Below are 14,608 nucleotides of genomic sequence, written 5' to 3'. Positions count from 1 at the left end.
GCATAAGGAAATTTTTTTTCTGCAGCAATTCATGTTTGCCAATACTAAAAAAAAATCTTGAAGTCTGGACTTGGTAAGGTAACACTAGTAAATGCATTTTGAACTTTTCAACCATTTTGGTCTAAACAGCATCTGAAAAGTAAGAACTTATAACTGAGTTTTAAGTTGTTTTTCAGATATATTGTATATTCATTGTATTTATATTTGAATTTACTGTTACATGTATTGTGAAGTGATATTGTTTCAGGAATGAAATCCCTCATGCACAGTCATTGCACATATTTTCCTTGTGCACTGGAAGGTTTAGTTACATGTATTGCTGTTTTGAATATATTTGTTATTTTTTTGTATGAAATTTTATATTGTAAATTTATGGTGAAAACTTTTAATGATAACTAGTCGCTTCAGCTCAATGTGGGAATAGGAAGACATTTCTGATTTATTATGATACAACTGCCAGTAGTTTTTTTTATTAATGTTTTTCAACTATTAAGGTGGTACCCAACACTTTCACTAAAATTAATTTGGCTTGTTTAATTTTCATAAAATTTTAACAAAGTATTAACTTTAACCCTTTAACAAAAATATAAAAATTTAAAAAATTTTGAACCAGCCGTTTTGTCAGAAAAATTACACTGGTTATATAGCAGTTTGACAAACACCAATTTTTGATCATTGAAAAGCTTGATATTCCCTTTAATAACACAAATTAATTAAAACGTTTAGATGACTTTACAGAGTTATCTCCCTGTAGTGTTAGGTACCACCACAATTTGATGTAAGTTATCTCCCCTGGGGATTTCAAAAAATATTTTTCTGCTGCCATTGGTTTAATTAAAAAAAAAAATTATGAAAATTATTATTGTAAGGGTCTCATTTCCTACATTTATTAAGCCTTTTCGGCATCATTTGTATATTTACACATATTAATCTTTCCTACAATGTACTTTATTAAGTTTAGTAGATCATTTACATGTTAAAATGGAAATTATCCCTTTTTGCAGGTTAATTTAATGCAACTTGTACTGTAAATTCAGAAATTCTTGTGTGGATAGATAGATAATTTATTCTCATTAAACCATGCAAGAACAAAGGTTACAGAGAAGTTGAAAAAATGATATACATAAAAATATGCAAAATTGATTATAATGATTTCATGAAAATGTAAAATTGAGAGTGGCAATGGGGAATGAGTCAAAGAGACAACAACCCGACCATAGATATATGCATCAGATATCAGAATGCAAATTCTAATTACAAGTATAATGTTACTCATCCTATTGCATTATTTGTTATACTTAAAAACCTCTCAATCATTTCTGAATTTACAGTAGATTGATCTTTGTTTTCAAACCTATTGCACACATAAAAACATTTGACAATCAACCCTTTAGCCAGTGTAAATTAAAGGACAAAAATGATGTATTAAGTTGTGATTTCAATCTCAATGATTATTTCACATTAGCTAGTTTAATTTATGATGAATTCAGGATTAAAATGCATTTTCTATACATGTATTAGTGTAGTGCCAAAAAAAATATATAACTTGACAGATTTTCTTTTTGGTTTAAAATTCTGTGCATTTTAGTGGCTGAATATTTTTTACCTTTTCAAATAGTTTTCTATTTTGTACATTTCTCAAATTTAAAAGTAGATTTTATAGAAATATTAGTGTACATCCATCAACTTATTGTTATATGTCATGAAAGTTGTTATAATTGGTGCTTTGGAGGACCGTTATCTCAATAAAAGCAAAAAGAAAACTATGGTTTGTTTTTTAATGTTATATTTGTTATTCTCATAGGATTTTGTCTAATGCTTAGTCCGTTTCTGTGTGTATTACATTTTAATGTTACATTTTAATGTTGTGTCGTTGTTCTCCTCTTATATCTAATGTGTTTCCCTCAGTTTTAGTTTGTGACCCCAATTTTGTTTTTTTGTCCATGGATTTATGAGTTTTGAACAGCGGTATACTACTGTTGCCTTTATTTATATGATTCTCTGACTTTCAAACCTTTTGGATCTGGATCGGCTTTATTTATTTTTCTTCTGTAAACACCATTCTGTCCTTAACTAATACCTCAGAGGTACCATTATCAATGAAAAAACAAATATTTAAGGGGTGTAGCTCTGTATACATTATCACCCTATAGCCTTAACACTTTCTACTGATACTCATTCATATTATGACTAGTTTAAACATTGTTTAATCTTAGTGATGCCTCTAACTTTTGTTTTCATTGCTGGGCTATAATTTAAGGCAACAGGAATTTACCGATGTTTAAATATACCAGCTCCAGCTCAGTAGATTTTAACTACCAGAAATAATTTTCTGCCCTGTAGTTGATGCTTTAGTATTTACAGGTGGCCTTGATGCTCAAATGGTCTATGTAGTCTTACAACTCCAGCATGTGTCTGTCAACACCCAGGTTGTGGTTTCCGAACCAGTATGTGGGAGGTGCATTCCAATCTTAATTAACTTGGATTTTCAGGATTCCCATGTGTTATGCTCCCGTTACTCCGAAATGCACGTCAAAGATATTATGATGCAACTACTTGCTGGAATATCTACACTTTTTACCTTCTAGTAATGTATGTGACCACCTGGGGTTATAGTCATAAAACTTGCTAAGTGCACAGATCACAAAATCCATGCTCGAAACATGATATCCAACATTTTGATTGGTCGATTTTGAAGTTTGAGTACAAAAATCTGACTCGAAAGTTTTATGACATCAAGGCCTGATCTCTCTTGAAAATCCCTACCCAACTTTACAGCCCAATTAACGAGAATAAAACCATGAAAGAATAAGTAAAGTCACAAACTTACCAAACTGCAAGAAATATTGAAATAGAAAGTCCTTTGTCAAATGGAAAATCTAAATCACAAACAGACGTAATAGGTAAAAATGTAACAGTAGTCAACATTGTGTTATAATATATATAACTATAAAAGACGAACAAATATGTAAACAAAGAAAAAACAAAATGCCATACAGACAAAGCATATTAGCAAAATGAAACGCAAGAATACAAAAAATGAACACTGCAAAGCAACACCTTGACGGGATACATATTTATTTAAGGGTTTAAAGTTCCACATCAAGGATATTACCAAAAATTGACTAAATAGTGAAAACTAATAATTTATAAGGACATTTAAAAGAACACTATGACGCGAAATTAAGATGATTAACAAAGTCAGTATCTAGCAAGACCATAATGTATTATTTGCAAAGTTGAAGGGATATTTATCAACAAGGTCTTCGGATCTTCCAATGAATTTTTTTCGAAAATCTCCCTGCTCAGACACTGCAGGTGATATTTTATGAAGTCAAGGAAGCAGCTGCAGTAATCTTTTAATTCTAATATTAATGCCAGGACCACTTCAAATCATATAGCTGTCCAAATTTTGATGTTTCGTTTTTAACACTTTTTTTATATTCTGTGGTTTCCCCCGTGTTATAGTTCATGGACTTTTGGTACGTGTGATTATAGTAATCTAGATAGATACATAGGATATACACATGTAAATATGTAAACTCGTCTCTGAGTTATCATTTCCATCGCAACTGAATTTATTTTTATATACCACTTGTACTCTCTTCATCTAGAAGTTTCACGATTTTACTGAATTATGTTTATGGAAAAATATTTACATAAACTAAAACATTTTATACCAACTCAAACTGACTAACGAAATTCAAACATATTTTTTCATGTTTTGTTTCACTTTTGTTCATGTCTATACGGAAAGCATTGACCATCAAGGAAAAACGTCAACTATAAAATAACATAAGCAAAATACAAGACAAAAATCAGATAGTATCTTTCTGTGTGTAGTGACGAAAAGGACAATTCTATGATGCTAGTTCCATAAATATAACATAACTTGCTAACCCACGAATATCCCAAATATAACCGTGACGTTTTACTAGTATTTGTAATCATTAGTTTAACCCACAATTCCCTTGGCACCAAGTAGGGAATCCGACAGTTATTTTCCATTCTTTCTGTTGGTTGGATAAGTCTGACTTACCTTTAGTATACTTAACTTAATAATGTTTATTTTATATGAATGCCTCATAATTCATCAATAATGCTAAAATTTTACCAAAAAAAACCCCAACTTTCAATCGACTCAAGATAGTATGGTTCTTGCTTGTTTGCTATTTTGTCTAACAACAACTTTTTACATCATGGGCTTTCCTAGCTGATATTGGGGTACAGAATATGGCAAGTAAAGTGACTAATTTCTATAAACTATACACTGTGATTTTAGGTTAGGTCGAAGGTTGCGCCTGTTAAAACGTTTAAACCCGTTGTATTTGTTTGAACCCCAGGAAAGTCAGGAACCGATTGTTTAAACATAAACATGTCTAAAAAGTAAAATCACAAAAATACTAAACTCAGAGGAAAATCAATTTGGAAAGTCCATAATCACATGGCAAAATCAAAAAACAAAACGCATCAAAAACGAATGGACAAGAACTATCATATTCCTGACTTGGTACAGGCATTTTCAAATGTAGAAAATGGTGGATTAAACCTGGTTCTATAGCGCTAACCCTCTCTCTCTAATAACAGTCTCATCAAATTCCGCTACATTTACATGATGCGTTAAATAAACAGTCACAATTAATAAAATAGTCAAAATATGGGTACAACAGTCATCATCGTATAACAATTTTAAAAGGAACAATTTAACAGGACACAAAAACATCTACTATCTACGACCCCGCCGCAATTTTGCGATGGCCCCAAGACAAGAGCCTCTGGCCTTTGTTAGTCTTTTATGATTTTTAATTTTAGTTTCTTGTGTATAATTCGGAGTTTAGTATGACGCCCATTATCACTGTACTAGTATACATATTGTTTAGGGACCAGCTGAAGGACACCTACGGGTGTGGGAATTCCAGCTACATTGAAGACCTGTTGGTGGCATTCGGCTGTTGTCTGCTCTATGGTCGGTTTGTTGTCGCTTTGACACATTCACGATTTCCTTTCTCCATTTTATTTAGTATTGTCGGATGTTGATGTGGTTCATACTGTTGATCGTTTTCCGTTTTTTTTAAATTTAGATTAGACCGTTAGTTTTCCTGTTTAATTGTTTAATATTTCTCATTTTGGGGCCCTTTATTGCTTGCTGTTTTGTTAAAGCCAAGGCTCTGTTTAAACAGCTGTATTTTGCTCTCTAATTGTGTACCTTTTACAAATAGGGACTTGGATGGAGGGTTACCTCATTGACATGCATATGCATAACACATCTTCTTATCTCTATATAATAGGTACAGGAAATCTTACACGACTTTAATTATTCCTTTTTTGTTTACTGCATATGATTTTTGTCGAGCTAGCAACTTGTTGCAGAGAGCTCGACATAGGGATAGTGATCCGGCGGCGACGGTGTTAGCTAACTTCTTAAAAGCTTTATATTTTAGGTGGAAGACCTGGATGCTTCATAATTTGTATATAGATGCCTTATGTTACGAAGTTTCCGTCAGTCACATGGCAGATGTCCTTGATCTCATTTTAATGGTTCAGTGACCACTTGAAAAAAAGTTCAGTTTTTTTGTAATGTTGAATTATCTCTTATTATAAGTAATAGGATAACTATATTTGGTATGTGCGTACCTTGCAAGGTCCTCGTGCCCGTTAGACAGTTTTGGTGGTCAAGTCCATATCTCAGATACTATTAGCAATAGGTCTAGTATATTCGGTGTATGGAAGGACTGTAATGTGTACATGCCAACTGGCAGGTGTCATCTGACATTGTCCTCATTTTCATGGTTCAGTGGTTATAGTTAAGTTTTTGTGATTTAGTCTGTTTTTCTCATACTTTATGCAATAAGTCTACTATATTTGTTGTATGGAATGATTGTAAGGTGTACATGTCTAGCGGGTAGATGTCATCTGACCTTGACCTCATTTTCATTGTTCAGTGGTCAAAGTTAAGTTTTTGAGTTTTTGTCTTCTTATCTAATACTGCATGTTATAGGTCAACTATATTTGGTGTATGGAATTATTTTATGATCTATATGTCAGTCGCGCAGGTTTTATTTGACCTTGACCTCATTTTCATGGCTCATTGCTCGGTGTTAATATTTTGTGTTTTTGTGTATTTTTCATAAACTGTTAGCAATAGGTCAATTATAATTGTTGTATGGAAGCATTGTTAGCTGTCTGCCTGTCATGTCCATCTAGCCTTTACCTCATTTTCATTGTTCATCGGTCTTTTTTAGTGTTCTTAGTTGATGTTTAGTTTATGTGACAGTTGTAATAAAGCTTTATATTTAGGACTATCAAACGTAATATCAATGATTAGTCGAGACGTTACGGCGTGTGCACTCTTATTGTTTACTGCATATGAATTCAAATCAAAATTAAATTTAAAAAAATAAGTAAAAGCACAGGCTTTACCTTATAACTTAAATAAAGGCAACAGCAGTTTAATGCTGTTCATTGATCATACTAAATAAGGAAATAAATTGGGTTTAACAACCTGTCTCTGCATGATTATTTATTATAGAATTATAAATTAGTTTTGAATACAAACTTTGTATTGGATGTCAATAACAATTCAGATTTTAGATCAAACAATGTCGTACCAGTCTACCGACCCATCATGGCTATATAATAATAACCGTTTGTTACGTTTGTCATAATGGACGGAAGATGGGGATCCGGATCTACGTAACAGCTTCCTCGCATATTGCCCGTCAGGAGATACTAGTATGACGTCATACGAATTCGGGGCAGTAGTTTTTGCTGCATCTGAGTAACCAACGACAAACACATTTCCACTGCTGTCAGATCCTAGACCGTGTGGACGGCTAATGTTTTTGTCTTCAAATTTCCACATTTCCTTTCCACGCATGTCACAACAATGAACAGTTCCAGCATCAGTATTTGTATAATACAGTCTACTATTTGACGTTGTGAAGAATCGAACGCCATCGACGTTTATAGAAATTCTCTTCTGCACATTACCGGAAATATCCATTACTTGAATACCTTCGGTTTCTACTACAACGTAAATTTGGCCGCTCATATAGGAAATTCCTCTGCAAGGATAATTCGTCCGATATCGATTTGTTACGATTCCATTGACTTTTGAAATATCGAGCATTTCGATAAAAGACGTTTTGTCATAGGTTACAGCAAACGTATAATAATTGATAGACGTAACATCAAACGGATGCGCGGAAACAGGTATGTTATTATAAAAGTTACCTTTTGAATCGTAAATACTAAGAACTTTCTTCGATGGTTCTGCAAATATCATTTGTCCATTTGACGAAGAGGTGCATCCTTTCATATATTCACCGGAATCTGATGGCGATTTTATTGATTTTCGCAGATGTAATTTGACCCTCATGACAAATCTTGGCGGCGTACTTATTTTACCAGCACGGGATTCCGAAAGTTTATGCTCATCGTCTGTAACTTTATCTGGTTTATTCACCATTTCAACAGTTCCGAATGATGTTATATCGGATACGAGCGACTGAACTACCGGACTAACGCTCAATCTCAAATAAACATGTTTGATTCCAAGGAGCATGTCGGCAGTATGCTTTTCGTCTACGGCATATCTTTTCCGAAGCTGTTGAGTCCCAAGAAAAGTTTCAACATTTGTACTTAAATGCTTTATTTGGATTGTTTTATCTTTCAAGTCGTGGATTAATATTTTCTCTCGATCTAGTTCTTTTAGACTTTCATCCAGCTCAGCTTTTGTGCGTTCGTACACTTTGTTCAGTTCACCGATCAAATTTTTCTGAATTCTGGTAATATGATCGTTTATCTTTTTTCTGAGAGCTTCCAATTCTGTTTCAATTTTCTTTTTCTGGTCTTTGATGGTGTTTAAATTTTTCGTTCTTGAAGCTATTAATTTCTGTAAAGTCCCTGATAATTCTGATACTTTTTTTTCTAGATCAGACAACTGAAAAGATGTTTTCGCATCTTTTGATGCTTCCTGGATCGTCTGCACGCCATTGCATTTTGAATGAGTTTCCGGTTTACATTTATTACATGTGATGTCATCATGAAACTTGCAGTAAATGTGAAATTTGGAATCATGGTCATGTTTGCAGATTTTATGCACAGTTAGTGCAAGTTTGTTGTATTTTTGAATTGAAATAAATTTATGATTAGAGTTACCAGATAAATGGGTATATCTACATTTATGACAAAATGCTTTTTCGCATGTTATGCACCATGCATCTGCGTCTTTACTAACATGTCGTGTCTCGCAGTGGCAGCACGGTTTCGTATCTAGTGCTGACATTTTCTAAAAAAAAAAAAAGGAACATAGTAGTACAATTAGTACCATATTAAATCAACCAGATTGACATTTCGACATTAAATATCGCTTTGCAAAATATTTAAAAATTCAAAACTTTAAATAAAATCCGAATATCTTATAAACAACAGTGTATACTATACCAGGCAAGTAATTAGGGTTTTGATGTGGTTTACAGAACATAGAACAATACAAAAGAAAGGGCAAGTAAAAGAATAAAAGAAAAAAAAAAAGAAAACCAGAGCGGTTGCTAAAATATAGAGCAAACAGATTAATTGACAAACAAAATAAAGAATCGAGAATGTGGCATAAAAGGAAAGCAACAAAGTAACTTGCGAAGGACCTTTAACTAGAACCTCATATTAAAGCAAAATCGTTAGTTTCTCTTTGTATGTATGTTAACGAAAAATAGAAATTTATGTACTAGTAAAGGTTCTCTTCTTGTTTTCTTTCGCTTCACTTCAGACTTTAAAAAAGTATTTGGAAATAAAATACTGGAACCTGAAGTCGAGCAAGTTAAAGATATGAAAGTGATTTTAAGTAGATACATACTTAAGGAAATTAGCTAAACCATTAAGACACTACAAAACCCAGATAGAAACTAACTAAAATGTTGATATACGGCTCAGTAGTGTCGCTTTTAAATGTTATTTCTTTCTTTTTTAAATCATTAAAGAATATGCATTTGATTGCCGAATATCATCTTTGTCTTTAATCTGACAAAGAGAATAGTCTAATTTTTCTTAATCATTAACAGAAAAAAATTAATATATACTCACATACGTGTATTCTAGCTTGTAAATTAATCTTATAGCGTGGTTAAAATTTTAGTTTAAAAGATAGAGATCTTTTAAACTTTGGCAACAAATGTGTAACAGTAAAATAAATGTGTCACTCTTTTTGAAATCAAACATTCAAGACTAAATAATTTTGAATACATTTTGTAGTTCTATACTTGTAACATTTGAAAAGGCTAAAAGTGGTAGCTATTTCCAATTAGTTAAACAAGAACACTACAAAAAAGTTAAACACCATGAATGGACATTGACAAAAGGCTACAGATCGTATTTTTGCAATAATACGTATCATATTTTTCTCTTTTTACTACAATATATCTGAAATTCTGGTTGAGTGGGCATGAGACGGGAGTCCTGATATCTGTATTCTTTAGTTCATTTTGCTATTGTTTCTTTATCTTATTTTCATTCCTTTTTTCTTCATTCTTTTTTGTCTGCACGTTGTTCTTTCCTTTTTATATTTAGTATATGATTATTATCTGTTCTTTTTTTTTTTTTTTTTTTACATATTGCTTTCTTTTTAGTTAACTCTATCTAGAGCCTCATAGATATTCGTGCTGATGTACTTTCAGAGTATTATTAATCAGTGTCTATATTTGGTTTAGATATTTATAATACAAAAACAGCACAGTTTAAACCTGATCGAAAGTCGGTCAAAAAACAAATAATTTAAATTAAGTAACAGTAACTAACTCAAATAGAATATTGCATTCAAAGCAAATCCTTTCGTAGACTATACTAGCCTTGAGATGGAAGCGACTAATCCATCAACAGATGTATATTTAATCAGTTGTGCTCAGTTCGTCCTACTTCTGCATCTACACATATGATAAAGCATAGACTTAAGTGTCAGTCCAACCGTTGGCTTACTGGGTTCCCTTTTATGAAAAACCTGGATCCGACCGTATTGATAAGTCTTTTATGGACGAAACTTGGATATACAGTTACACGTCTGGTGTCTTTGGTGAATGTATTTGTTACATTATAATCGTTTTGAATGGTTGAAAATTTTAAGCAGACTCAGATTCATTTTTACCTTTGTCTTTCGATTGCTGTAATTGTGATTTTTTTTAGATAGTTCTCTTTGTCATTTGTCATGTGCATTTTAAAGTGAGAGGTTTAGCTAGCTATAAAACCAGGTTCAATCCACCATTTTCTACATTAGAAAATGCCTTACCAAGTCAGGAATATGACAGTTGTTATCCATTCGTTTGATGTGTTTGGACTTTTGATTTTGCCTTTTGATTTTTGATTTTCCTTTTTGAATTTTCCTCGGAGTTTAGTATTTTTGTGTTTTTACTTTTGATGTCTAAATATATTTGTTTGTTGGTTCTCTAAACGTTTGAGTTGAAATGTTATTTCGAAGAACTAATTTGGTACTCTAGATCACAGAATTACTAAATTGATGCAAATATAATATTTGATAAATATTTTATTAACTATCTAAAACGCTCTTAAGTTATATGAGATAAACATTCAAATAACAGCATACAAATCTGCCGACCCATCAAGACTGTATAGAACTAAACGCTTATGTTTCTTGTCATAATCAACACCCGATGGTCGACCAGGTCTCTTTAGTACAACTTTGCTACCGCTTCCATCGGGTGATATCGCAACGACGCTGTAGAAACTTTCCGACGGAGATTCTTTATCTGTATCGACCGCGTTCGATCCCAGCACGAAGACAATTCCCACGGCATCCAATGTTATTCCCTGTGGACATTCAACAGATTTCTCCTTAAAGGTCCAAATTGTCTTTCCTCTCAAATCACAACAACTAACTTCTTGAGTGATCTCGTTTGTAAAGCATAGTCTGCTATTAGAAGCAGACAGGAAACGAACATCGGCAACATTTATTGGCAATATCTTTTTTATCTGACCCAAAGTGTCCAGAATCATTATTCCCTCATCTTTGACAACGACAAACAGCTGACCGTTCATGTACGATATACCTCTGCACATGTTTTTTGCATGAATCGTTTTCGATACCTTTTGGTACGTTGTATCAATAATCTGAATGGAATTTTGTTTTTCAAATGTTACTGCGACTGTGCAGTAGTTAATCGCGGCAATGTCGAATGGATGGCCCGGTACAGTAATACTGGTAACGAATGAACCTTTCTTATCATAAACTACAATCATTTTGTTCTCAGGTTCAGTAAAAACCATTTGTCCGTCTGATTTAAATACACAATTCTTTATAAACCCTTGATGTCCAGATGGTTTCTTCACGCTTTCTCTTAGTTCGACCTTCAACTTTTCTAAAGATTTGGTATTCGACTTTGGTCCGTTTTTAGGTTTTGTGTGTTGCTCTGGTGTCTTTTTATTTGAACTACCTTTTTGCACCTCTATATTTCCAAACGCCACTACCTCGTCATAGAATGCCTGCAAACCAGGTGCATGTTTGAGGACTAACGTTGTTGGTTTAGTATTTTTAATGGCGTCTGTAACTGCTGTTTCCTCTTCTTTAAATTTCGTTCTCATCTGTAATGTTCTCAAGAAGTTATGGATACTGGTCGATGGCGATTGGTTCAACATTACGGACTGTTCTTTCAGATTTTGCATTTCTTTTTTGCTCTTGTCTAAAGTTTTTAAACACTCTTCTATTTCGTGCTTCTGTTTTTGATAAGTCTTCTGTAGATCTTGTAGAAGTTCGTCCTGGACTTTATTTAATTTGTCGTTAATATTATTTCTTAAAGATGTAATTTCGTCCTCAATTTTTATTTTCCGGTCTTTCATAGATGCCAAATTCTTTGTTCTATTTACAATAACCTTCTGTATGTTACCTGCCAATGATTTAATAGTTTTATCAAACTCCATGGTAACAGTTGATAATCTTAACTCCTTTGCCGCTGCATGCAGTGTCGAAAAAGCGGCACATGCCTTGTGAGTTTCCGGTGAACACACGACGCAAACGACTTCATCGTGTGATTTGCAATAATAGTGAGATTTGTTCTCGTGGGTTTTGCATATTGCACTTTCGGGTGCGGTTTGCTTTTGGTATTTGTCGACTGTTATGAATTTGTGTCCCCTATTTTTACGATTCGATAAATGATTATAACGACATTTGTTACAGAAACCCTTCTGACACATGGAGCACCATGCTTCTGCTATTTTGATTGTGTGACGAGTTTCGCAAAGTGAACAATGGACATCTTCTGGCTTCATGACCTACATTTGAGAAAACAAAATCAAATTGTGAATATTCAGTGTACAGAACAACAAATAATGTTCATGATAATTATGATGAGATTAGAAACAGAAATTAAATTTTAAGAAGATTTAAGTCAAAACCATTTCAAACATAATTATGTATTGAGAACAGGACAATTTTTTAGCCCCCCCCCCTTTTCAACAACCCTTTATTTTTTGTTTTCCATTATTCTTAATTATTTTTGCGTCTTTTCGTGTATTTTCGAGAAATAACTAGCAATTGTTATTAACTATCAATTCCAAGTTAACTATCAACAGCGGGCAAAACATGCGCTGATATAGCGACTCTGCATGCAGCGGGAAATATATCAGCGACTCTGCATGCAGCGGGAAATATATCAGCGACTCTGCATGCAGCGGGAAATATATCAGCGACTCTGCATGCAGCGGGAAATATATCAGCGACTCTGCATGCAGCGGGAAATATATCAGCGACTCTGCATGCAGCGGGGAATATATCAGCGACTCTGCATGCAGCGGGAAATATATCAGCGACTCTGCATGCAGCGGGGAATATTTCAGCGACTCTGCATGCAGCGGGAAATATATCAGCGACTCTGCATGCAGCGGGAAATATATCAGCGACTTTGCAAGCAGCGGGGAATATATCAGCGATTCCTAGTATATTTGTGTACGTATAATACAGTAATAATGCGATAATAATTGAAACGAACGGGAAACAAAATAAATAAAGGACTTTGGAAACTTAAGGGGGAATAAAAATCATCCTGTCCCCAAGTACCTAGTATATGGTTGATGAATCTATTGTACATGACGAAGTTGTACCCATACCACTATCATGGTAACAGCAAGTTTAAAGGCAAATAATATATTTTTTATCATGCCACAATTTACAGAAAAACTAACTGCTCTTTTTTTATATAGCATTTTGATATATAAATTTATAAATTAGCATTAAAATACATACAAATTCTTCTCAACGTGGTTTCAATAACAAAAATAATGATAAACTACAATAGAAATAAAAAAAAACTTTAAAAATTAATAACAATATTAATGATAATGATAATAAACTTTAATAGTAATAAAAAAATATTTGAAACACTCTTACCTTTGTCATGGGTTACAATTACTTTGTATATATGTGTATGTGTGTATATATGTGTATATATGTGTATATATTTTTTATTCAAATGTGTGTCAATGTATGAAAGAAAAAAAATATGATATAGCAGGAGTAATTGTTGTTCTTTTAACCATTTCACTGAATTTAAAAAATCTTTTGAAATTATTATATATACTAATCTTGATTACTGATTTTTTGAAACAATTTTAACTATTTTCATTCATTTTTTGTGACCAAATGAACAGATGCTAAGATTATAAAAAAAAAATGAAAATACTAGTGCGCCCGAGGCATCTTGGTTTGCCTGTATTCATCAAGAACTCTCAACACCGAATTTTTTTAAAACAAATGTATATAACTCAGGAGCTAACAAAACCTTTAAATAGACTTATTAAGAAGTGATATAGTGATGATGTTGTCAGGTCATTGAAGATTGCATCGGAACTAAACACATTTATTATTAATAAACCAGTTGTTGGCATGATACGGGTTATGTTCTTCTAATATATGTTATGATAGTATGATACTAAACCTCTCACGGGGAGGATTGTGCCTGATATTCATATATGATGAAGACATAATTTTTCAATCAGTTTAATTGAAGTCTAGAGCTGGCATGTCAGTTAACTGCTTATAGTCTGGTGTTATTTATGCAATTATTGTCATTTTAATTGTTTATTTTCTTTGGTTACATCTTCTGACATCAGACTCGGACTTCTCTTGAACTGAATTTTAATGTGCGTATTGTTATGCGTTTACTTTTCTGCATTGGCTAGAGGTATAGGGGGAGGGTTGGGATTTCACAAACATGTTTAACCCCGCCGCATGTTTGCGCCTGTCCCAAGTCAGGAGCATCTGACCTTTGTTAGTCTTGTATTATTTTAACTTTTAGTTTCTTGTGTACAATTTGGATTTTTAAAAAGTATGGCGTTGGTTATCAATGAACTAGTATATATTTGTTTAGAGGCCAGCTGAAGGACGCCTCCGGGTGCGGGAATTTTTCGTTATATTGAAGACCTGTTGGTGACCTTCTACTGCTGTCTGCTCTATGGCCGGGTTGTTGTCTCTTTGGCACATTACCCATTTCCATTCTCAATTTTAAATGATGTATAAAACCGAAACAGGACCAAGTATGACCAACAATGATAGCCTAATTCATATCAAATTTAAACTTTGTTGTTATCTTCTTTGTTTAATAAACTTCGG

The 14,608-nt window shown here is 33.2% G+C and overlaps 1 protein-coding gene across 1 annotated transcript; it reads right to left on the bottom strand.

Annotated features, from left to right (window-relative positions):
* Positions 1-6,592: 6,592 nt before the first annotated feature.
* On the bottom strand, positions 6,593-8,287 carry LOC134692447 (uncharacterized). The gene has a single exon (XM_063552898.1). It carries the CDS (start codon positions 8,285-8,287, stop codon positions 6,593-6,595), a length of 1,695 nt encoding a protein of 564 aa, XP_063408968.1.
* Positions 8,288-14,608: the final 6,321 nt, after the last annotated feature.

This window comes from Mytilus trossulus, chromosome 12 (assembly GCF_036588685.1).
Source record: "Mytilus trossulus isolate FHL-02 chromosome 12, PNRI_Mtr1.1.1.hap1, whole genome shotgun sequence".
NCBI lineage: Eukaryota > Metazoa > Mollusca > Bivalvia > Mytilida > Mytilidae > Mytilus > Mytilus trossulus.
This window is presented reverse-complemented; position numbering and strand designations above follow the sequence as displayed.